A 27,205-nucleotide genomic window follows, 5' to 3' on the forward strand; every position below is an offset into this window, starting at 1 on the left:
CACACTGCATTCACACACACACTGCATTCACACACACGCACTGCACTCACACTGCATTCATACACACACTGCACTCATACACACACTCTGCACTCATACACACACTCTGCACTCATACACACACTCTGCACTCATACACACACTCTGCACTCATACACACACTCTGCACTCATACACACACTCTGCACATAAAAATTCAATTAATATAATTTTTTTAGGATCTAATTTTATTTAGACATTTACCAGTAGCTGCTGCATTTCCCACCCTAGTCTTATACTCGAGTCAATAAGTTTTCCCAGTTTTTGGGGGTAAAATTAGGGGCCTCGGCTTATATTCGGGTCGGCTTATACTCGAGTATATACGGTATATATATATATATTCTCTAAATTAGGGTTTAAAAACTTACCAGTAGCCATTGTGGTAATTTAGCCGTGATAGCTTGCAGTGGAGACTAAATTTTAAGACCTGGTCAGTAGTATGAATGTATGAATGTATGAATGTATATAGACTACTAGATAGGCCCTAAAATGTACTCTCCCACGCATGGTGTATAGATCATGCCCATGAAGTTACTGCTCAATTCCCTGCAGTTTAGGAGTTAGAGCACTTTTGTTTCTGTTTATGCAGCCCTAGCCACTCCTCCTCTGACTGTGACTGACCGCCTGCATGTAAACACAATGGTTTCATTTTAAATGAGATGTTACTTACTTTGAAAGTTTGCATCTCCTATTCTATAAATTGAACTTTAATCACATACAGGAGACTCCTGCATTTACTCCTGTAAATGTTAGGTGTCTATTTACAGGAAGTGTTTAGGAAGGCTGTGCAAGTCACATGTATAAACAATGCGATTTAACTCCTAAATGGCAGATAATTGAGCAGTGAGACTGCAGGGTCATGATCTGTACACCAAAATATTTTTGGGGGAGTAACCCCCTGAGGTTTGTATCCCCTTCCACTTTCAGATTATAAAGATTTGTGAGTGGAGTAGAAAATATTTAAACTAACAATATTGTGACAATTTGAAGTGGTAGAGGTTAACACGGTGAAGGAGTTTAAGCATGCTTGGGATAGGCATAAGGCTGTCCTAACTATAAGATAAGGCCAGGGACTAATGAAAGTCTTTAGAAAATTGGGCATACTAGATGGGCCGATTGGCTCTTATCTGCCATCACATTCTATGTTTCTATACATTTAGACATAACATCAATAAATCGTACAGTCACCTTTCATGCATTCATCCAAATCACAAATCAGTGGGGTCTGCATGCAGTTTCAGGCAGATCCCTTCCACACTAGACTTAAGAGCCTCATTCTATGTTTCTAATTTTGACATTTTTGTTATGGGATCAAGGTTTCAATTATAATATTGGTAAGGTCTGTGAATATAAATTTCACATCGTTAAAAGTAATTTATGACATGAGTACAGTGTTTGTTAGTTTTTTGGTTTATTTGCAATAAATATAAATGTATTTGTTACCTAAAGGGCTACTCACTAGAGTGTGAATTGTCAGTAATTCAAAATTAATTTGAATTGATTTGTTGTTTTGTTTTAGTACAAAAGATGGAAACTAAAATAACGCTGGCTTGGAGTTTTTTTTTCTACTTTAGCTATTTTGGCTGAAGTGTGGCCATTCACTTTGAATTAACTTCTTAATCCTGGAAATATACACTTTAGTGGATAACTGTGCTAGTATAAAATGGTGTGCTTCATTGCAAGATATTTTTATTAGAAAGTTCATGCATTTGTAAATCTATCATGTTTTTGTCCTTTTAGGATCAAAAATCTACTGTAATTTCCTTAAAGAAGCTGATTGTTAGGGAAGTAGCACATGAAGAAAAGGGCTTGTTCCTGATAACAATGGGGGTGAAGGATCCAGAGATGGTGGAAGTTCATGCAAGTTCTAAAGAGGAACGCAACAGCTGGATTCAAACAATCCAAGATACCATGAACACAATGTATGCGGCTTGTGTGACCTATTCACGTCATCACCTTGTATCAATTTTTTTCATAGTCCACATTGACTCTCATTTTGTTTTTCAGGCACAAAGATGAGGATGAGGGAGTCCCAAGTGAGTCAGAAGAAGAAAGGAGAATATTGGACACCAAAACAAAAGAACTTAAAGGTTATTTGCCAATGTTTTTGTTCTAGAGGCTAATTTTGAAAAGCTATTTATTTTGATCGCTATTTCTTTATTAATGCCCAACTTTAGCTGCCACACACTAATTTACACACTAAAAGACCTAGTAACCATAAATTATAATGCTGTAAAGTAGGACTCCACTCGCCCCTCATGGTTTGCGAGTACAAATTAAAAAATAAACCCTGGCGAGTGATTTTTGGCATTAGCAGTACAGCACAGGGATTCTGATATCCCTTCTATGGTGTGTGTCTCTTGCACTGAGCTGAGTGTTACAATGATGCTCTCCGATTACACTCTGACTGCTGGGATTTCTGGCACATAACATTTATTATTATTATTATTATTAATATTTCTTTTTTAATGGTAGCAGAGCAACTTCCATGTAGTGTGTTTCCACATAGATTTGCACGCACAAACCTACAGACATGCATGTACACAGACATGTATCCTCACTTTCAGTCAGTTATGCACAGACACTCCCTAAAATATTTGACGATACACACATCATTTACATAGAGAAATGCACCATTCAAACATATATATTTACAGAGAAATAACAACATAAAGAAATATATATATTTTTTTTTAAACAAATACTTGTAATCTAAATCCAAACTATTCTGCATGTGTATGTATTTTCAAAGAGTACACATACACATACCTGGTACTGCGCACACTCCGTTGCTGCAGGCAAAACATGAATCAAAAAGAAAATGTGTATCAGTTGTGGCAAGTAACAGGGCTGTTCACTAAACTGAGAATTGTTTTGAATTCAAAGTTAATTTGAAATTTAAGGTCAAAGTATCTGAGCTGAAAGCATAGCTGACTGGAAGACTTTTTCACTTTCCTAATCTTTCCTTATATTCAAAATTAACTTCGAATTCACTTTAAGTCCCAACAATTCTGAGTAACCCTGTATGTTTTAAATCTTGCTAGGAGGTTTTTGGGTACTGTTCTGGATCCACTGTTTACAAGTAAGCTTAACAAACATTTAGAAAAACAAATACTATTTATAAAGAAATAATATGTACTACAAATACATTTTAAAGGCAGTATTTGAAGTCTGCTGTGTTTTTTTTTTTTTTTTTTTAAATCAGACCTTGTTTTGGATACTGCCTCTTGATGGCAGTAGTGAAGCTGCATTTTATTCACACTGTAAGCTAGACTTGATGACTGATTTTTTTTAAAAAAATTTTTAGATCAACTACATCTGAAAGATAAACAAATTATAACATTACTGGAAGAAAAACACAAGATTTTTCAAAGTTTGACGGACTGCTTTTTAAATGAAGACAGCCCTCCCTCTGTCACTAGTAGGATTTTGTTCAGAGCAAACACAGAAGAAGCTCAGAGAGGAGAACCAGTGATGAAAAGTGCAATGAAAGAGGGTAAGATACAGCAGCATTTTAATTTATCAGTATATCTGTGAAAGCACCATTAATTGGCATCTCAGGCTGATCATGAAGAGGAAACACTTTGTAAAATGTTATATACCCTTTGGTAGAGGTGGCGAAAAGCTAGATCCCCAGATGGTTTAGAACTCCAACTCCCATGAAGCATCTTGGAAGCTGTAGTTTTAAAACATCTGGAGATCTACCTTTTCGAGTACCCCTGCCCTATAGTCTGGGCAAAATCAGTTCTTCTCTATCTTTCCCTCTCTTGGGCCCTGACAGGATAGAACAAAAAAAAAATTACAGTACACAAATAACAAATCACAACAGTGAAAAATTAGTAACAATGAATTGGTGAACACAAACTCACATATAGGAAGGTAGAATAGACACAAGATGGATATGGGGAATGAATACAAAGTGGTGGGGTGAAAATGTAAATAGAAAAGAGTGTACTCATTCATAAGATTATAGGGAGCATCAACATCTGTGACACCAGTCATTAATAAAACTAAAATACCGTATATACGCGAGTATAAGACGAGTTTTTCAGCACATTTTTTTGTGCTGAAAAAACCCAACTCGTCTTATGCACTCATACACACACACTGCATTCATACACACACACACACACACTGCATTCACACACACACACACACACTGCATTCATACACACACACACTGCATTCATACACACACACACTGCACTCATACACACACACACACTGCACTCATACCCACACACACACACTGCACTCATACACACACACACACACACTGCACTCATACACACACACACACACTGCACTCATACACACACACACACTGCACTCATACACACACACACACACTGCACTCATACATACACACACACACACACACACACACTGCACTCATACATACACACACACACACACACACACTGCACTCATACACACACACACACACTGCACTCATACATACACACACACTGCACTCATACATACACACACACTGCACTCATACACACGCACACTGCACTCATACACACGCACACTGCACTCATACACACGCACACTGCACTCATACACACACACACACACATTGCACTCATACACACACACACACACATTGCACTCATACACACACACACACACATTGCACTCATACACACACACACACACACAAACTGCATTCATTATATACACACACTGTAAATAAACACTTAATATAATTTTGGTGGGATATAATTTTATTTAGAAATTTACCAGTAGCTGCTGCATTTCCCACCCTAGTCTTATACTCGAGTCAATAAGTTTTCCCAGTTTTGGGGGGTAAAATTAGGGGTCTCGACTTATATTCGGGTCGACTTATACTCGAGTATATACGGTAAATGAGTAAGTGAACAATGCGCTAAAACATTATTATTGCACACTATAACAACTTTTAAATAGATGTAATAAGCAGCACATTATAAATTTCAATAGCCCAAAAAAACAAACACTTAAAATCAATATATCATACATAAAGGTTAGCTGTGTCTTCAAAACAAAGTTTGGTGTTTGTGATAACTGCAATACATACAATTTATATTCAAAGTACAACGTGTAATCAATATACTTCAATAAAGTGCTTCTTAACAATTGTGCAAATTACATAATAACCCTAAGTGCAATGTGCATGTTAACCCCTTAAGGACCAAACTTCTGGAATAAAAGGGAATCATGACATGTCAGACACGTCATGTGTCCTTAAGGGGTTAAACACTCACAATATATGGTAAATCCATTCAGTTGATTTGAAAGTGGGGAAAAAAGGAAAAATACATGTAGTGTGATACTGTTCTAGCCAACCACGTTGATCTGATACTGTAACACACCATCTGACAAATCATTAACCCTTCACCTGCAGCACATCAGGTGAGGGGAATGGGAGAAATGGATCATACTCCCCAAAGTATGGGATGGAGGGCTGGAGTTGGCTGCTCAACTGGTCAACTGTGAATCTTCACAGCGCAATAATTTGTGTGAGTGAACAAGGTGATGATTCCTGCTGTTAAAAAAAAAAAAAGGGGGGTGGAGGGCTGCGTGACCCAGGTTTCGTTTTTCAATGTATTTATTTAAAACACTTTAGTTTGCTAAAAACGTGTGTTTCCCTTATTTTACAAAAAAATTGATAAATTGGCACTTTTATAAATTAACCTGGTTACACCCCCCTGGCTTTCAGATAACAGGTCCTGACTATTCCTGGTTGTTTAGCTCAATGAAGCTAGAGGCAGCAATTACCCAGAGCACCTGTCTTGCAAAGACTTCACATTGGACTGCATTGGGAAGTCTATAATAGGACAGACTCAGCCTGGGAAAGGTTAGAAGGGGAAGGTGTTTTGTGTAGAGCAGTGGAGTGTCCCTTTAACTATTCATGCACCATCCATCCACCATTTATTAATTTGGAGAAATGTCTCTAGAATGAATGAATGTGTGTTTTTTCAGTTATTTGAGATGGTTTTAAGGCTGTGTATAAGAACTGATTCATAGCAATGCTGAGGCAGTTTGGCAAATTACACATAGTAAATCTAGTGAATTAACTAACTGTAATTTATCTGCCGACTGATTTTCTGAATTTGTATTGTTAAATGCAGAATTTAATGAATAACATTGTGGAAGTTTTACTAGCCCAATTAGTTTTTTTACATTTTAGTTGAAACACTTCAAACTTTAGTGAACAAGAATTTGTGGGGCAATGTTGGCCAGCATATTCCAAGTCCTGCAGATACGGATCCTAGTGTGGGACCCATTTCTCTGCCCAGAAGAGCTGAGACATTTGGAGGGTTTGACAGCCATCAACTCAATGCTTCAAAAAGTAAGTTTCATACCTTTTGGCCCCATTTCCTTTAAATTAAAATTGAATTTAAATTATTTTCTTGATTAACAATAACAGAGCATGGGTATCAGAACTTCTGACACTGGGTTCTGCTAAAGAGACATGGAAAACAGTAAAAAATATGTAAAACAACAGATTGCCAATAATAAAACATTATACTCATATTTGAAGATCCTGCATTTGCTGTAAATATTATTGCTTTGCTGCTTCTATTGTGGTTCTGCCAAGACCAGGAAGTGAGTCAGCCAATCATAATCTGATTTCTATCCCATAAGCAATGCTTTGTTTGAGTTGTAGTTCAATTGTCAACTTACTACTTTAGCAAGATAACGGCTATGCAATACTCAGAAAGTCATGATATAATAGTATTTTTGGAGCAGAAACACTTTGGAGGGATGGCCAGAGAGAAAGGGTTTTATCGATGAATACTGATTACTCAACAGAAGCAACAAAAATTTAAAATTTTAATTTTCATATTTTAATACGTTTAGTTGTCCCAAATGTTTATCAAATATTTATTTGTGAGTTGTGAAAAAAAAATTAAATCCTCACCTCTATCCTACAAATGTAAACCTCCATTTTAGCTTTATGTCAATCCTTTGCACTTGGCAGTCAGCATAAAATGGGTACACAGAGAAGAAAAGTGTGTGCTTTCGCTAAATGGTATTGTTATGTCTTTTACTTAACCCCTTAAGGACCAAACTTCTGGAATAAAAGGGAATCATGACATGTCACACATGTCATGTGTCCTTAAGGGGTTAATTATTTATATAAATTTAAAAGAAAACATAGTAGTGCTTGAGAAAGGTTAATAGTCATATTCAGTATTTTATGATATGGTGCAATAATGTTCTTCTCTAAAACATCAGTTCTATATATGTGTCGCTGAAGTGCCTGTTGAAGGCCATATCTTTGTTGTAATGTGTTCCTGGTAATAGTTAGTGGTTTGCTTATATCAAACTGCATGGTCAATAGGAGGCTGCAGTATCACTTAATTTGACATCTTCCCATTGGATAGTTTGGCAGAACTATTTACCTTTTTGTCTTTTGTTTAAGCTGGCGAGAAAGAAGATGGTGAAGACACACAGGATCTTAGAAGAACAGAATCCGATAGTGTTCTGAAGAAGGTAAGGCCTTCTGTAGTAATGTTTTAGAATATTAGCAGGTTTGATTAAAGGAACACTATATAGGGTCAGGAACACAAGCATGTATTCCTGACCATAGAGTGTTAAAAACACCATCTAGCCCCTTGCTCCCCCTCCTCCCTCCCACCTCCCTAAATATAGCAAAGTCTTACTTGTATTCCAGTCTGCTGGTTCTTCCCCTGATCTGCCTGCTTGACTTGACATCCTCATTAGTGATGATCTTAGCCAATTACAATGCTTTCACATTGGATTGGCTAAGACTGTCAAGAAGGCAGATCACGGGCAGGAGCCAGCATAAGCCAAACACAGCCCTGGCCAATCAGCATCTCCTCATAGAGATGTATTGAATTAAAGTTTGCAGAGGATGGAGACACTGACTGTCAGTGCTGCGCACTGTACAGCACTGCCCCAGGAAGCATCTCTAGTAGCCATCTGAGGAGTGGCCATTGGAGGTATCCCAAGGCTGTAATTTTCTCTGCAAAAAGCCTGAAGGGAATGATTATACTCACCAGAACAAATACAATAAGCTATAGCTGTTCTGGTGAATATAGTGTCCCTTTAAGCTACACAAAAATACCTAAGAAACAATACAATGTTCTATAATCACTATTCTTCTTAATGGTTTACTGCTAACAGATGGAACATTGCAGGACTTTTTCTAAATACCAGTTGACCGGTTTTCATTAAATTGGAGACTAATCACGTTGGATTTTTATTTACAACTAAGTTTACTAGCCAGTAAGTCTTAGGTGTCCAACTGAATTCAGTAAATTTAATACTCTATAAAAATTACTTTGTATGTTTGTGTGCACTGTCATTAGCCTGTGTGCATCACTAGAACCACAGCTGTAAAGTACATTATAGTTATGTGTATCTATATAGTTCTGTGCATCTATAGTTTGATGAAGAGTAAATTATATGCCTTACATTTATCTCTGATCAGATTGTGCCTCTGAGTTGTATAACTGCATCATAGTTTGACTATTTTATCTACTGTTTTGCTTTCTTGACACAGGGTGTGAATGCTAGTTTGATATTTAAAAGGAATAGTGAGGTAAGGAAATTGTATTTTGTTTTAACCTCAAATTGCATTAAAATGTATATAACTCATGTTTAGAAGGGAGTTCATTGTGTAATTATCTGCAAATTTCTCAGTCAGTGACACTTCCCTTAAAGTTATTTGGATCACGTTTATCTACTGAGGCTAGTTTTAACATGGCAATGTGGGCCTGTCAGTCTTACATTATTTAAGCGAAAGGGTCTGCTTCTGATAAGTTAGAAAATCTACATGCTTAATTAGCCAACTCGCCAATAAATGGCAGCTTGTATCCTGGTCTTTACATCCACTGCCACCACAATAAAGCTGATACAATGGAGAGAGTTTAAATAATATCTCTGCTCTCCATTTGCTACAGTTTGACCAGTGCACTGTACAGGTGAGACTTTATAACAAGATTTGCATAATATACGAGCCCCTTGTGCCATTTCTTTACACAAAATGCGTTGGTAATGTATACATTGCTGAGTTGGTCATTATATCCGTTATGTCATAGTAATATTTTCTCTATCACTCACTCTTCTTTTGTATTATTGCAGCAAGTTCTTCAGTCTGTTACCACTCTTCATAGCCTCCTGAGCACATTGCATGTAAGTTTTGGTTTGGGTTTTTTTGTGGGGGGAGGGGGTGGCAGGTTTTGCTTCCTGTAAGGGGACTGGTTTTCACTGTGCAGTGGACACCCCCAATGAATTGCTGAGTTTCTTGTATTTGTTTTGTTCTGTTATTAGGTATGGTTGAAGAATTGGTAACTGAGCTATTTTAAAAATTGATGAATACGTTACCAAGCTAATGTCATATATGTAACTTTGTTCTTTTTCAAATAGAATGTTATAAACCACTGTTTTAACCATCATACTTTCCTAAATGTATTGATGTAAAGTCCCTGCACAGATTTATTTGATTCCAAAGAAGCCACATATGTGTTATGTCTTCATCAGATTATAATGTAATATAGTACATAAAGTACACAAATTGCTGGGCTCTGTCCTAAATGCTGTAGACAAATCCTATCAATACTCCAACTGGTCCCTCCAGTGCTTCCAGTGCTATTGAATTAGCGGTTTTCCAGGACCTCGTGAGAAGTTCTTCAATGAGCAAATTTTATTTTGTCCCGATTTGATATGAACGCTTCAACCCATCTTATGGTGGATATAATGAAGATTTTGCAGCTACTGCTGTAGGGAGCTTTGCCCACACCAGGAAGCGACTTACCAATCATGGTGCTTAACGTTCTGTAGTACTGTGGAATCTGTCCGTTAGTCAGTGCTTTATGGAAACTGCTAGGAAGCTAACTGCTAACCTGCCACCCGCCACCCCCAGAAAGTAATGACATCTAGTACAGTGGTATTATAATTGCAAAAAAGTTGTACAGTATGGCTGGGTAGGAAGAACAGAAATGCTAAAGAAAAATGGTAAACTGTAACATAACCTTTACAATGTGCCTAACGTATGGGTGCTTAGAATGCATCCCTATCGTTAAGAAGTTTTAGTTTCTAGTAAATTTTGTAAAATGTTTATTATTGGGTAAAGGTTTGCTTAGCACATGTGAATACACATAGTAATTTAAATTTGTACAGACATTCAGCCTGAATTATTTACTGATTTAATTGGATACTATTGGACTTTCTTCAGGCGGTGGTGTTACAGCAGGACAGCTATATAGAGGATCAGAAGATGCATCTCAGTGAAAAGGCCCTCACAAGGACTTTTTCCCGGCCAAACTCCTTGATTGAGCAGGAAAAGCAGAGGAGCCTAGAAAAACAGAGACAGGATTTTGCAAACCTTCAGAAGCAGCAAGCACAGCATGTGGAAGAGAAACGCAAAAGGGAACGTGAATGGGATATAAGGGAGAAGGAGCTTACAGAGCGGGAAACACGGCTAGCACAACGAGAAGAGTTGGCAAGCAAGGGCCTCCAGGAAATGGAGCATGAAAAGTCTGAGCTTCAAAGCAGGAAAGATGAATACCAACGTGACCTGGAACGTCTAAGGGCAGCCCAAAAACAACTGGAAAAGGAACGAGAACAATTTAAGAAAGACATGGAAGGTTTATCTGAAAAGAAGAGAACAGAACTCAACCAGGTAAAGTCTCACATCCTTATGTAGAGACCATTGAGTACAATAGTATATAATCAATATGGCACTATCTTTTTAGACATATATACAGACAGACATATACACACACGGTGGGACAAAAATTCAGAGTAGGGTTTATGAAGTCAATAACTTTACTATTAATGAACCAGTTTCAATGATGCTACATACAATGAATGCTTAACGTATGGAGATTTATTTGACTAGATACGGAAAAAGCCATCGTTTTAATGAGCTCCATTTGCTGCCTTGCAAAGGCAGGCTCTTTCGTTTGCATTGTTCATAACATTAGTTAATGTATAAAGATCTAGCACTCGAATTTATGCAAGGATATTCTCCTTGAGCTGTTCAAGTGTACACAGTTTGCTCACGTACACCCGCTCCTTCAGATATCCTCACTGGAAGTGATCGGGAGCTGAAAGGTTGTGCAAACATGGCAGCCAATTAATCTGGGAATTTCTATCTGCTCACCAAACAGTTGTCTCCGAAGGTCTATTGTGGCCCTGGCTGTATGAGCAGTAGCACCATCCTGTTGAAACCACATTTCAGGACGATTTTCCACTGCAGGACATAATACATTTCCAATAATATCCCAATATCTTACATATAATATAGTCCTTGGGGTCAACAGGCTCTAAGTTTGATAAATCGGTTTTACTCTAACCAATGATCAGACGTTTGAGGGTCTTGAAATTGCTGAATTACTTAATATGATTTTATATTTTATGCTATGTAGAGCAGTACACTTTCTTTACGTTTTTGTTTAACATATAATGATCGTTCATATTGTTTTTGATGTCCATACTGCCTAGAAACCGGCAATGTGAAAAAGCCCTTGAAACTAACTGCATTTACGGTTTCTCCAGGTTTCCACTCAACATGATAAAATCAGCAAAGTACCCTCACTTCCTGCTGGCATGGAGTCCAAATGGCATAGCTCTGGTTCACCCAAACAGGAGCCTTCAGAAACAGAACTCTCTGCTTCACCCAAAAGAGACAGTTTGTTACGGACCGATAGCAAGCAGAAAGGAAAAACCCACTTCCTCTGGCATGGCACAACTCAAACTAACAAGGTATCAAAGCCAAAGGACAAGAAAGAGAAGAAAAAGGGCAAAGGAGGGCGATCTCCAACCACAGGTAAATATATCACCTCACCTACTACTTGGAAATCATGTCCTTCAGTGTCTTGTCTTTTGTATTCATCAATAAGTTACACATGGCACTCGTGGGTTAATTCACTAAGCAGTGGATTGTGATGAATTGCCTGCTAAATTGCTCATTTTTGGTTGTTCTATAACACATTGACTAGAGGAGTCAATAATGCAGTAGTCATGCTTATGAAAATAAACTGTTTAGTAGATCGGCCTAATTTCTGTAATGATAAACAAAATAAACTATGCTAGGCAAACCCATCTATACAGTTAGGCTACTAATGTAGTCTAGTCTTATTGAGAAAAGATTGCTATGAAGGTAAGATCAGGCTAATTGTCAGGCTGGGCAATCTTGAATTGAAGACTGCCTGTACTGTACCATGGCTAGATTAACTCAGTGAGAGAGGATAAAAATGAAGCGTGTATGCAACAAGCACAAGGTGCTCACTAGGGATGCACCGGAATAAAAATTCTGGGCCAAAACCAAAAATTCAGGATGCCCTTGACCGAAAACCGAAAAATACTTTTTTTCCCCCAAAAAAGGGAGGGGGTGACTGAGTGACTGAATAGTAATACCTTTGTTCCCTGGTGGTCCAGTGTCCTGGCTCCCTGGTGGTCCAGTGTGCTGTCTCTCCAGTCTGCTGCTCTGCTGGTTGTGAGCTGCAGACTGCTGTATCTCCTGATATCCAGAAGTCAGAACCTTGCTGTGGTAACGCTCTGATTGCCCAGAGATTGCACCCGGAGGAGCTGTAGACTGTGCTGGCTCTCTCCCCCATTAGACAGGAGGCGCCTCGCACCCGATGGCACACAGGGCAAGCTGCTGGGCCCCTTTTTTAAAATTACCCTTTTTTTGGCCGAAATGGGATAGGCCCATTTTCGGCCAAAATTTCGGTGCATCCCTAGTGCTCACAGATTGTGATACAGGTGAAGACTTGTCATACTGTCAAAAATGCATTCAGCAGATAAGCCTATAATCAATTAAACATGTCTTGACATTGAGCTATGTATCATAAAGCATGCTCGTGATACAGGAGTCACCTATCTATGCCGTGGTAGAATTAAACGGCTTGTATATAAAATGATCATAACTGAGAAGCACACATGCTAATGGGTAAATAAACAGGTTGCCATAAAATAGCTTTAGGTTAAATTGAAAATAAAATTAAAATAAAATAATGCTGCACAATATATTAGATTATTACGAGGGGATTTTATCTAGCTACTCAGCAAGCTTCACTGATGGGGGAACTGCCATTCCAGCATAACTAGATCATATTACAGGGCAACATCAAGGGTTGTCAATAGATTTCACCAAATTCCCGTGCGGGCCATAAGGGTCCTGTAATGAGGCCAAATCCCAGCTTTCTGTTGGTGGCCGTACCAAAGGCTCCAGGCCTCCTGAAGAGCCAATATGCGTTTCTCGCTGTTATGGTCACCAAAGGCACCGTAAACAATGGTACAGTAGACTCTCCGAGTGTGCGGGACATGCACCGGGTTATGCACCTTGAGGCCCTCAGCCTGGGAATGATATAGCAGGCCCCAGCCAGCCTGGAATGGAACAGTGCATCTGGCAATCTGGGTTTCCTCGTCTTGGTCTTCTGGCGCCATAGTGCAGACATAATCAATCGTGTAGGGACAGATAATGGAGCTCTTAGCCCTGGGAGGTGAGTAGGGTGGAGGGCTTTCGCTTCCATGCATCCCTGCCATCATGCTCTGTCTACAACTCAATTTCAGCCAAAATTCCCCAAAGATTGCATCCAGCAACAGGCCTCGTGGTATGATAGGAAGCATAGCGCCCGCCATTTCAGGTCGTGCAATGGGATTGTGCTTAAGCAACAGTAGCAAGTGCTGGGTTACAGTCCCATTCATGTCAGGTATGTGGGGCTGGAGTGCTGGTGCTGGGATAATCCCTACCGGAAAGGGGATGGGAACTGCCACTGCATCTAGGAAATAGGAGTAGGTGATGTATAGAGTCCCACAAGGGGAAACTTACATCAGGAGAGCTCCACTGTATAAGAAATTAGGAAGGGGGTCCCTACCTTTAATCAATCTAAGGATCCTTAGATTTATACATCACCTACTCCTATTTCCTACATATTTTGGAGGGTTACCCCCTCATTGGAGCTCCCTATTAGGTGGTTACAGTGGTGCAGCTCATGAGCCTTTGACTTGTATCCGGACTCCTGAACTGCACTCTGTTTACTTTATTTTGCTACTGCATCTACTCTTTCCATCAGGATGGCCAGTGGGAAGATTGGCCGCCTCTCCCACACCCGCACCCACAGATAGGCCGCAAAAATGCTTTGAGGGCAGGCTGCTCGGTGTGTGTCTAAAACACTACAAAATGAATCAGTTATGTGAGAGGGTATCCACAGCTTGTAGTTTGCCGGATTTGTCGTGGTAAAAAGTCGATTAGATCGCAGAAAATGAGTTTCTCACACAGAGCTTGCTCTACATGCGACCGAAAAACTCGGAAGTCAGCCCAAGCCCCCCCTTTATCACATATATTGCACAGACATAACCTTTATGTAATGTTTTATTGTACCTTGGTTTTAGGATAGTGTTAACCTTTAACAGTGCTTGACAATGGAAACTAACTCCATCTTGTTGGGGTTTTTTGGGTTTTTTTTCAGATACACATTGTGTGGCAGGAGCGACCCCAGAAGAAGAGATTTTCTGCTGATCCCAATAATCCTCTGGGCAATCTGGACATTATCAGAGGAGCCTGATCCCTTGTGTGCCAGCTGTGCTAAATGGCACTTCTTTGGTACATCTTTGAACTTGTTGCAATGACTGTTCTTTCCCGGGCTTGTATCACTTGCCTGGCAGTAGAGAAGCTTTCCTGTATGGAGGTTCTATACCCACGGATTACTGTACAAGCTTTCCACAATCAGACCACACAGACAAGATATGTTACAATGCAAATCTAAACATTTGATATTGCTTCCTTCTCTTACCCTGCACCATGTCAACAATTAATTCAAGGACTGCTTTTTGTGTTCATGGCAGTTGATTCAACTTGGAGCTTTTTTTGAAGGTTGACCCCTTTTCTTTCATATTACACAATTCTCTTTGCTCAAGGTACCAGCACCTGATTGTTCTATTACGCTCCTGACAAAATAGGAAGAGTGGTAATGATGTCTATTTCCTAACACCAAAAACACAGAACATCTACTTGTTGGATGCAGTTCTGTACTCGAGCTACAATTTGCAATTCCACCTCTGCATTTATGTAGCGATTCCAAAGGGAATCTAATAGGATATGCTTGGAATAGAACATTAAATCTTATTATTTTTAGGAACACTGTTAACATCTTCAGATGGTATTATGAGCAGATTATTTTCTGGTTAAGATTCTGCCCTTGAAAAAAAATACAGTTATTAAACATCACTGCATGCATGCTAAATTGGGAATATTAACAATTGGGGCTTACTCTCAGATTCAAATTAATATTGATTTAATTATTTTTTTTTGCCTCAAGCCTTTTATGAGATTGCTAAATATATATATATATATATATATATATATATATATATATTATTTCAGGTGTATGCCCTCATACGTATTTGGAGCAATTTTTTATGACCATGTATACTCTCCTTTATAGAATCTGCCAGCAGAGGGCAGTATATACATTCTATGCAGAAAACTTACATTTCGCAGACCAAAGTACTGTTGAATACCAAACTCACTCCATTTCTTTGCCTGAATATCAGGGATGATCTAGTGCACAGCTCTTGAATATCAGAGAATACTTATAATGTAAGCAAGGCAGCCACTATGAAATAGTCTAATATCAGTCACAGGTCTCCATTCCTTCATTGACTACCACTTTACTAAAGCCTTTCTACACTGTGATCTCTTAGCAAACAGTATGCAACAATTCTCCCAGGGTAGAGGAAGGTGGGTCAATCCCCCTAAATTACACTCTTTTACACCGACTCTATACAGAAATTGACAAATTAAAAAGAAAACTAGCTTTATACCCACTTTAAATGTTTTATTTAACATCACAGTTACACAGCACTTTTACAAAGTGAGCATTAAGCTGCACGCTGTGTTCTATAAGCCCTCTGTAACTCTCGGATTTCCATCATTGTGCAGAGTCTGATCTTTCATTTCTCTTCCAAATGGGAAGAAATATATTTTTGAAATTAATGTAAATTCTCCCCTACAGCATTCTACTTTTTAAAATTTATTTTATTTTTGTGAGTGGGCTATTATTGCTTTTTTGTAGACACTGTGCAAGTATCTCTTATTTGATGAGCTTGTACTGGAAGCCATTCTTTTTATTTGTACTCGTGTACCACTATTCTTTAAGCAGGTGATCAGGCTAGCTCTGGAATCTAACATTAGAGTTTATGAGTTGCCACATTTTTATAAGTGCAGCCACCTATATATTCTAAAAGTGCTTCAACATAACTAGGCCTATTCACTAAACAAGGAGATATCTTAATTTAAGAGAGCTGGGAAAAATCTATTGAATTGGAGATAGTTTTTCAAATTTGGGTATTTCATAGGAAATATTGCAGTCACATGTCATGTTAACGCAAGGTACTGTTGTGTTTGTAGTCTGCTTGCTTGTTACAGTCTGCTTTATGTTCAACTGATACGTGTTCTGTGGTTTTAGGAAGAAATGGGGTCTTCTACATTCAGTGTTTAAATTAGGGCAGTCACATCTCTTAGAGCAAAACTGAAACTTGTTCTCAATTGTTAACCCCAACTTAACTGCATCAGAATTAAGTTTTATTATGTGTTTATATGTATTAAATCCTAGTCCTACATATACAGTCTATTGAATCAATTGGGAAACTGCGATTGCAGCTCCTGTTGTTGTTGGAGCACAATCCCCATTATTAATTAATTGTTGTCCAACAAGCAGTTTGCCCACCATTCTAGAGGTTTGCAAACTACATATGTTCGGTTTCTTTTTTTCTTTTTTTTTTCTTCATCTCCCTTGTTCTACGGTTTCCTCTGCTTAAAAAAAAAAAAAAAAAAAAGAACCACTATGCACTTTACAAACCCCTTCCTACCTTTTTACAGTCAAGAAGACAATCACCAATTTATTCATTATCTAGCACAATTGCAACCAATGTGCACACTGTGTAAATTGTAAAATGTTTTTCATTCTCCTGAGTGAGAATTGCTTGAAATAAGTTTTTGGGGTGTTTTTTATTTTATTTTTTTTTGACGGGGCGAGGGTGGGGGCTTTAAAATCTATTCTGTAACCTAAGCTATTGAAACAAGTCTGTTTTGATGCTGATGTTCGAAGTTTAATGATTGCCATTGCTTATCAAATAGTCAAGCAATAGCCAAAAATTCCAAACCACTCATACACAGTTTAATTTGTTGTTGTTGTTTTAAGCTAGCGGTTAATGATGTACAGGTTATATGTTGTATTTAGGTATGATTAAGCAGTATTTCTCACTGGACAAAAGGTGAGGTCCTATAGTCCACAAGTCGTACACTCTGAAAACCAGAGTGCAAAAAAAAATCAAGGTTTTAGCTCAGAACCTAATGGTGATATGGTGTCTGATGGATGGGGTTAAACACCTTTTTTGAAGCTTTAAATAATTATTTGACTTAATGCTGCTTGCGACCTCACCCACCAAGTCGCTTTCTAGGGAATTAGAGCACTTACACTTCTGTTGATGTGGTCTGATCTTCCAATATCCACAGTAACTGTGGTAGGTGTCCTGTGTAAAAGCAGGCAGTACCAGCCTTGAAGGAGTAGAATTCTTCCTTGACTGCCAAGGTAACTGCAATGCAAATATAGAACTTATTTTGTAAAATAGGTTTTTCATTACCTGTGTTTTGTTTTTTGTTTTACACATTTTGTCCTGTTCCTTTTTTTGGTTTTGTCCTCTTATTTTCTTCCCATGTTACAATTTATTTGGGTTGTAAAAGTCCTATTATATATCACACCCTTCACCAGTCTGACAGTCGAATGGATTTCAACATCATGAGCTACATACCCATGACATTCCGTATGCACCCAAACTCTGTATGACACTTCCTGCTGGTCAGGTTGTAAAAACAATATAGCAAATAAAAGCCAATCTGGTTATGTTATATCTCATATGAGACTGTAATTTTGTGTCTGTGTATAGCTAATTTTATAAAATACTCAAGTTGAAATGGTTCCTTACCGTATGACATGATATAATTGAAGAATTATTACATACATTGAAAATAAGAAAAGGCAAGGTCTGGTATCTTGACTACATGTAAATCTCACCTTGTCATGCCTATTACCTGTGATTAATCTTTAATTTGACACAAGGCGAGCAGGATGAGGCATTATACTGTACTGACCCGGAGATGGGTTACTGCATCTGCAAATAAATTCAAGCACTTCAGAAAATGCGGCAGTCCTTCTTTTGTTTTTATCCTGATGTGTATTGTATATATTTATGTTTCTAACTCCTATCTACAATGCTTCCATTCCTCTTGTCATTTTCCATCCATCCATCTATGGTTCTTGTAAACGGCAAGAGTAAATGGAGATATTTCTGCATTATAAGAATATATTCGTTAAATTCCAGGTTTTTTTTACCCTTGGTTAGATATAGTAAAAACTAGACAACAACCGTTCCAGTTCTGCCAAGACTTTTAAAATAAATTTTTAATTGAGCAGTTAACAATTAAAATGTCAGACATGGTTGTGCAATTTTATCTATGGCGGATATCCTGTACAAAAGGTGACCGAGATATTTGGTATAGATTCTCTGTGTCAGAGAATATGCCGATTAGAATGTCAGTGGGAAAACTCCACTGTGGCATTTTCCATCCTAAACATTCTATACATAATGAGTGTAAAGAATATTTTGAGATGCTTTTTTTTATCGTGCATTCTAAATCATACTTGCATTCCATTTCATCGTGTCTGTGCTATAAAATTAGCAGAGTGGTTTCATGTAATCTTTTACTAATTTGGACTGCACTAGCGTTATCAACAAAATGCTCAGGAGGTTTATAACACAAAGTATACCTCTTCTTTTTGTTTTATACATACGTGTAAGAACACGCGTATGAGTCATTTAAAGATCTCACTGACCACCCAGCAAATATAGGCTCTAGAGTAGTGCCAAGGCATTCTGCAACATGGTGCCATTTTGACATCTTTAAATGACCAGAAACTTTATGCTAAATGCTATTGTATTTTTTTTCTACAGGCTGTAAAGAAATGGGGAAAAAAACACACATAAAACTTAATTATTTTATGTTAATGTGTAAGTATGTAAAAACTGTACAAGTCTCTATATTGTTCTGTAATTTGACAGTTTAATTTGTAACTAGCTTTAATTTATCTTTCTTTTTTCTAGTTTACTAGTTTTCCTAGTAATTTTCTCTAAATAAATACATTTCTTTACCTGTATGTTGGCTATTTTGTATTATTACATATATATGTGTGTATGTATACATATGTGAGTGTGTGTATGTATTTGTGTGTGTGTGTATATATATATATATATATATATATATGTGTAGACCCACCTGCTTAATATTGTGTAGGTCTCCCTCGTCCTGCCAAAATAACTCTTTTGCATTGAGGCAAGAATTTCACAAGGCCTTTGTGGTACCTGGCACCTAGACATTAGTAGCAGACCTTTACATCCTGCAAGTTGCAAGGTTGGGCCTCCATGGGTCGGATCTATTATTTCAGCACATCCCACAGATACTCAATCAGATTGAGATCTGGGGAATTTAGAGGCCAAAGCCAAGCCGTGAATTCTTAGTCATGTTAAATCATTCTTGAACAATGTTTGCAGTGGGGCAGGGTGTATTATCCTGCTGATAGTATTGGGTTGGTTGGCCACTACATGCTTGTCTGCCTGGATGTGAACGGATCACAGGATCTTTTCATTCTCAACTACCCATTGTGGTATAGCTCATCTTCATGATGTATTTGTGGATGCTCTTTGTTTCATCCAGGACTGCAGCCTTGACACTCACCAGGCCCTGACCTCCTTCCTTCCGGTTCGTGTATAGTCTCTATGTGTTGAATTTCAGGTGGAGTCTTCCGTTCCGGGACTTGACATCCAATGGCAAACAATTAGTCTCTTGCCCGGGTTATTATTCCAGATGGGTACCTGATGACTGGTAGGGGATATGTGTTAATGACTTGGCTCTTGTTGTTGTCTGACTCTCTGGAGGTACTTGGATGTTGCTTCCCCCCTTGCTTCTTCCTCAAGGTTTCCAGGTTCTTGTAGCTGTTCTCTACATTTCCTATTTGATCTTCTGGTACCTGAACTCCTTGTGTCCTGATCACCTTCTCTCTTTTTGCTACTATCTGCCCACACTTACCTAGTCCGAACGACATTTCATTGTCCTTGCTGTCTATTTAGGTGGATCAGTGAGTCAATGTTCATCTCACTCTTGGCATACAGCTTGATGTCGTCCATGTAGAGTAGTAGCCACCTACTCTCCATGGGCAGATATATATGTTTGTATAATAACTGAGATATATTACTGTACCCAAGCAGATTCTGAGAATTTTCCAATACAGCTATTTTTGTTTAAACCTTGCAATTCCCTACATCATCATCTACAATTCCTAGTTTAAAAATATTACGAGTTATTTGTTTAAGAATAGGGATGCTTACTTGAAGCTATATTACCTAAATATTAACATTGAGACCTGAGAGGGAAACAATTAACTCAACCTAAGTTACTCATTTTATCAAACAAATCTGAAATGCTGAATTGATCATCATTAAGATAGTTGCATATATTTTGGGATTATTGAATATGAAGCTACATCGTTTAGAAACCATACAGACCTGTGATTGAAATACCCACCTGATGAATCTACCCACCAATGAAAATAAAAGTATATTTTACTGAAACAAATCTCAAATACCCACTTCCCTCATAATACATGTGATAAATATCTTTCTGGGAAGAGGGCCAGCCAAGAAAAATATATTTAATTTAACTTAATTAATCTCAAAAGTGCCAAAATAAAGACAATAATAAGCAGGGAGGACCATTTTTTACATTTACTCTTCTGAAATAGAACGTTTGGGAATAGATATTTGTCTTCCAAACATTGCATTGCTATACATAGCCTTCTGTTGATTTATAAAGTTGTAATATTATTCACTATTATGATGTTTTTGGTCATATTCTTGTCCCCTGTCTAACACACTGTGCGCCAAATCCTAGATGGACAATCTTGTCAGAAACTTCTTCTCCTTCAGGACTCTACATGGCCAAGCTACATTAGGTATTTCTATTAGTGTGTCTGTGTACGCCCGTCAACATGGATCTGTGTGCATTCCTGAGATTAGAGATTTGTGTGTGAGCGTCAGGAAGTAGGGTTTATTGGACCCCAAATAAGAAGACAACTTGATCAATGACTCCCAGGTAAATTGAATTTGAGAACCCTGATCTCAGTCAACAAAGAAGAAATTATTTTCATTATTTAGTTAATTGGAAACCATTCATATTAACTGAATTCATCTGAGAAAATGCTTTTTTTTTTTTTTTTTTAATTTTTATTTGGTAAGCAGATTTAAAACGTCTAAACATATCTATGGTGTATGTAAGGAAAATGTAGTTTAAGGAACATCAGTAGTAAGATCAAATTAACTTGTCCATGCCTACTCTGCAAAGGTTGGGGTCATTTATAATACAAAGGGTTCTATTCAAATAAATGGTACCCTGGAGTTTGCTTTGTCCCCATATGGTAAAGATATGGTCACCATACACACTACTGCGGCAGTGTCACAAATATTATTAATAGTGATCCTTTCCATCCTGTTTAGACTGGAAAATGCAAACCAGTATAATACTTTTCATGCACAGCCACAAGGGAGACCACTTCTGAACAAGTACTCGAGACGTCGTACGAAACAAAGAAAACCGGGTAGGACTGCCTTTCATCATAATGTTGGCAAAGCATGCATTAAACCATGGAGTTTTTAGAAAGCATGCATTAAACTATGGAGTTTTTTCTACAGGCAAAATTAGATCTTAACGTAACGAAAACAATTAATAGAATGGGAGAACCAACTCTATCCATGTCCCTAGTTAAATAGGTGTCATCTCCCTTCCCTCAAAATTTCAAATACATAAAAAAAAGACTTTTTACTACTCTTTTTCCAGTACTGAAGCTCCCTCAGTGCTTTTTACCTCTTGCCTCCCACAATGTCATGGAGGAGGCATGGCCTCCCCATGATGGCCCAACCTAATGCTCCTCGTAGAGAAGAACTGGGGACCTGGCACGTATCTGCAGCGAGCACTGTTTGAATCATATAGGAAAGCATTGAATCGGTTTTACTTTTACCTTTTTTAAACTGGTAGATGTAAATAGTTTTATTAACCTGAAAAGTTGCCATTTTAGACCATGGTTAGCAAACATACCTAAAAGACAATTCCTAAGAATAAAACGCAATTGTACAGAAAATCAACAATATGAAGAACAAACACAAATTTTAATAAACCAACTAGTAGAAAAGGGATATAACCAAAACTTGTTAAAAGATATAAAGCAGGGCTCGAGTCCTGCAGGAACGCACGGGAACGGCGTTCCTGCACTTTTTCCAAAGCAGGAACGCCGTTCCCGTTACCAGTCCTGCAGGACTTGCCCTGCTACCTGCACACAGGGACCCATCACATGCTGTGTTCCTCTCCAGCACTAACTCTCGCGAGACCCGCGGCTGTAAGAGCGTTGCCACGGGTTACCATGGCAACGCTCCGCACAGGCAAGTCTCGCGAGAGTTAGTGCTGGAGACGAACACAGCGTGTGATGGGTCCCTGTGTGCAGCGTCTGCTTCCCTCCACCGGACCACCAGGCGATCTCCCCCCTCCCTGACAAGGTAAGAAGCAGGGAGGGGGGAATAAAATTAAAAAAAACCTAAACACATACAGTTTAAAAAACAAATGCTTCCCTCCATCATCCAGCACACACACACACACACACACACACGCACACATCATCCAGCACACACACGCACACATCATCCATCACACACACACACACATCATCCAGCACACACACACACACACACATCATCCAGCACACACACACACATCATCCAGCGCACACACACACTTCATCCAGCACACACACACTTCATCCAGCACACACACACCCATCATCTATCACACACACACTTCATCCAACACACACACACACACACTTCATCCAACACACACACACACTACATTCATTATACACACTCTGCACTCACTACAAACACACTACATTCACTATACACACTTTGCACTCACTACACACTACATTCATTATACACACTGCACTCACTACAAACACACTACATTTATTATACACACTGCACTCACTACAAACACTTCATTATACACACTCTGCTCTCACCACAAACACACTACATTTTTTATACACAATCTGCACTCACTACAAACACACTGCATTCATTATACACACACTGCACTCACAACAAACACACTACATTCATTATACACACACTGCACTCACAACAAACACACTACATTCATTATACACACACTGCACTCACAACAAACACACTGCATTCATTATACACACACTGCACTCACAACAAACACACTACATTCATTATACACACACTGCACTCACAACAAACACACTACATTCATTATACACACACTGCACTCACAACAAACACACTACATTCACTATACACACTTTTCACTCACTACACACTACATTCATTATACACACTGCACTCACTACACACACTACATTCATTATACACATTCTGCACTCACTACAAACACACTACATTTATTATACACACTGCACTCACTACAAACACGTCATTATACACACTCTGCTCTCACCACAAACACACTACATTTACTATACACAATCTGCACTCACTACAAACACACTGCATTCATTATACACACACACTGCACTCACAACAAACACACTACATTCATTATACACACACTGCACTCACAAAAAACACACTACATTCATTATACACACTCTGCACTCACTACAAACACACTACATTCATTATACACACTCTGCACTCACTACAAACACACTACATTCACTATACACACTTTGCACTCACTACACACTACATTCATTATACACACTGCACTCACTACACACGCTGCATTCATTATACACATTCTGCACTCACTACAAACACACTACATTTATTATACACACTGCACTCACTACAAACACGTCATTTTACACACTCTGCTCTCACCACAAACACACTACATTTACTATCACAATCTGCACTCACTACAAACACACTGCATACATTATACACACACTGCACTCACAACAAACACACTACATTCATTATACACACACTGCACTCACAACAAACACACTACATTCATTATACACACACTGCACTCACAACAAACACACTACATTCATTATACACACTCTGCACTCACTACAAACACACTACATTCATTATACACACTCTGCACTCACTACAAACACACTACATTCACTATACACACTTTGCACTCACTACACACTACATTCATTATACACACTGCACTCACTACACACACTACATTCATTATACACATTCTACACTCACTACAAACACACTACATTTATTATACACACTGCACTCACTACAAACACGTCATTATACACACTCTGCTCTCACCACAAACACACTACATTTACTATACACAATCTGCACTCACTACAAACACACTGCATTCATTATACACACTCTGCACTCACAACAAACACACTACATTCACTATACACACTTTGCACTCACTACACACTACATTCATTATACGCACTGCACTCACTACACACACTACATTCATTATACGCACTCTGCACTCACTACAAACACACTAAATTTATTATACACACTGCACTCACTACAAACACACTAAATTTATTATACACACTGCACTCACTACAAACACACTACATTCATTATACACACTGCACTTACTACAAACACACTACATTCATTATCCATATGCTGCATTCACTACAAACACACTACATTCATTATACACACCCTGCACTGCACTATATGCATAGGAGTGTAATTTAATTTACCCCCCCCTTAAAAAAAAAAATGACACTCCTATGCATATTGTGCAGTCCAGGAATCTTGGGTGAGTTCCCACACTTTTTTCCCCAGGACTTGACCCATGATATAAAGGATGAAGTTGGACAAGAGACTAGAGAGAATATTTTAAAATATAAGAAAAAAGAACAAAAGGAGGATAATATTACTATACCTATTATTTTTAATTATAGCTCAAACAGCAATCCATTACAAAAAATAATCAAAATAAAAACTGGCACATTTTAGAACAGGACCAAGAGATGCAACAGTACTTAGGAGCAAAACCCAAAGTTATTTTTAGAGGAGCAAAAAATTTTAAACAGGTTTTAACTTCGAGTTTTTTAGATAAAGAAAAAAATCCACAATTTTTAACTATGTTTAAAAGAGAGAATGGTTTTTATTATTGTGGAACATGTAGAGGCTGCACTTTAAGAAAGCATAAAAACAAAAAGGTTACTAAATTCTATTCATTTCACAACAAAAAACCTTATGATATTAACCCTTTCAGGACCGCTGACGGTTCAGGACCGTCAGCGGTAAAACATGCGTTTGGACCGCTGACGGTCCTGAACCGTCATAACGGTCTGGGGCTACTTACCTGATCGCCGTCGGTCCCACGGCGGCGATCAGTGCTCCACCCGGTCCAGGGGGGTTGCCTGTCTGCCCGGGCAGTCCCCCCTCGGCAGATCAGGACCCTGCGGCCATGTGATCACTCGATCACATGACCGCAATAGGTGTCTGTGTATCTGCCTGCAGGGGGACTGTCTGTGCTGACAGGCAGTCTCCCTGCAAGTGAAAAATCAAAAAAATAAAGTTAAAAAAAAAAAGTGTAAAATCAGTGTAAAAAAAAAAATAATAATATGTGTGTATATATATATGATATATATACATGTATTATATCTATATATAATATATGTATATGTATCATATATATAATGTCATATTAAGTGTATTTTTATATTTATATATACGTATATTAATATAAAAATACACTTATATTTAAATTACACACGAATATATACAATATATATATAATTGCTATATATATGGTATATATATATTATTATAAAATACAAATAATATGTTAATAAAAATAAATAACAAAAAATAAAAATAATTTTTAATAATTATAAAAAAATATTTATATATGCAATTTTATTCTAACAGTATTTTGATATATATATATATATATATTTATATCAAAATATACTTAGAATGTAATGATACATATATATATGTATAAATAAATAAATAAAAACAATACGAAATATACACATGTCCATATACATAATTACATAAATAATTTCATAAATATACACGTAGACGTCAAATATATAAATATGTATATATATTAAAATTCTACATGTGTATTTATGTAATATTTTTACCTAATTAAGTAATTTTAATGATTGCAATTTGAGGGACCTGCCTGCCAACCCAGGCCGAAAGTCCAGATAATTTAATTTGCTAGCACTGTGTTTAACCCTGTAACTTTCTATGACACCCTAAACCCTGTACATGGGGGTACTGTTTTACTCGGGAGACTTCGCTGAACACAAATATTAGTGTTTCAAAACAGTAAAACATATCACAGCGATGATATTGTCAGTGAAAGTGAAGTTTTTTGCATTTTTCACACACAAACAGCACTTTCACTGAGGATATTATTGCTGTGATACATTTTACTGTTCTGATACACTAATATTTGTGTTCAGCGAAGTCTCCTGAGTATAACAGTACCCCACATGTAGAGGTTTTATAGTGTTTGTGAAAGTTACAGGGTCAAATATAAGGCTTGATTTTACTTTTTTTTTAATTGAAATTTGTCGGATTGGTTAGGTTGCCTTTGAGAGCGTATGGTAGCCAAGGAATGAGAATTAGCCCCATGATGGCATACCATTTGCAAAAGAAGACAACCCAAGGTATTGCAAATGGGGTATGTTCAGCCTTTTTTAGTAGCCACTTAGTCACAAACACCGGCCAAAGTTAGCGTTTTTTGCATTTTTAACACACAAACAAATATAAATGCTAACTTTGGCCAGTGTTTGTGACTAAGTGGCTACTAAAAAAAACTGGACATACCCAATTTTGAATACCCTGGGTTGTCTACTTTAAAAAAATATGTACATGTTAGGTGTGTTTCAGGGATTGATGACAGATAACGGTGTTACAAGGTCACTATTGATACATTTAAAATATATATATATTGAAACAGCAATTTCCTACTTGTATTTATAGGCCTATAACTTGCAAAAAAAAGCAATAAAGCATGTAAACACTGGGTGTTTTTAAACTCAGGACAAAATTTTGAATCTAT

The 27,205-nt window shown here is 37.8% G+C and overlaps 1 protein-coding gene across 2 annotated transcripts in view; it reads left to right on the forward strand.

Annotated features, from left to right (window-relative positions):
• Window positions 1-16,845, forward strand: part of AKAP13 (A-kinase anchoring protein 13) — a 294,031-nt gene extending 277,186 nt beyond the window's left edge. For both annotated transcript variants that reach the window (XM_063448874.1, XM_063448875.1), the window contains 10 exons: window positions 1,780-1,961; window positions 2,047-2,129; window positions 3,347-3,535; window positions 6,215-6,376; window positions 7,454-7,524; window positions 8,558-8,596; window positions 9,139-9,189; window positions 10,232-10,678; window positions 11,557-11,827; window positions 14,475-16,845. In XM_063448874.1, coding sequence (XP_063304944.1) covers window positions 1,780-1,961; window positions 2,047-2,129; window positions 3,347-3,535; window positions 6,215-6,376; window positions 7,454-7,524; window positions 8,558-8,596; window positions 9,139-9,189; window positions 10,232-10,678; window positions 11,557-11,827; window positions 14,475-14,524 — 1,545 coding nt within the window. In that variant the 3' untranslated portion in view covers window positions 14,525-16,845. The remainder of the gene's footprint in view (window positions 1-1,779; window positions 1,962-2,046; window positions 2,130-3,346; window positions 3,536-6,214; window positions 6,377-7,453; window positions 7,525-8,557; window positions 8,597-9,138; window positions 9,190-10,231; window positions 10,679-11,556; window positions 11,828-14,474) is intronic.
• The last annotated feature ends 10,360 nt before the right edge of the window (window positions 16,846-27,205 follow it).

Source organism: Pelobates fuscus, chromosome 3 (assembly GCF_036172605.1).
Source record: "Pelobates fuscus isolate aPelFus1 chromosome 3, aPelFus1.pri, whole genome shotgun sequence".
Taxonomy (NCBI): domain Eukaryota; kingdom Metazoa; phylum Chordata; class Amphibia; order Anura; family Pelobatidae; genus Pelobates; species Pelobates fuscus.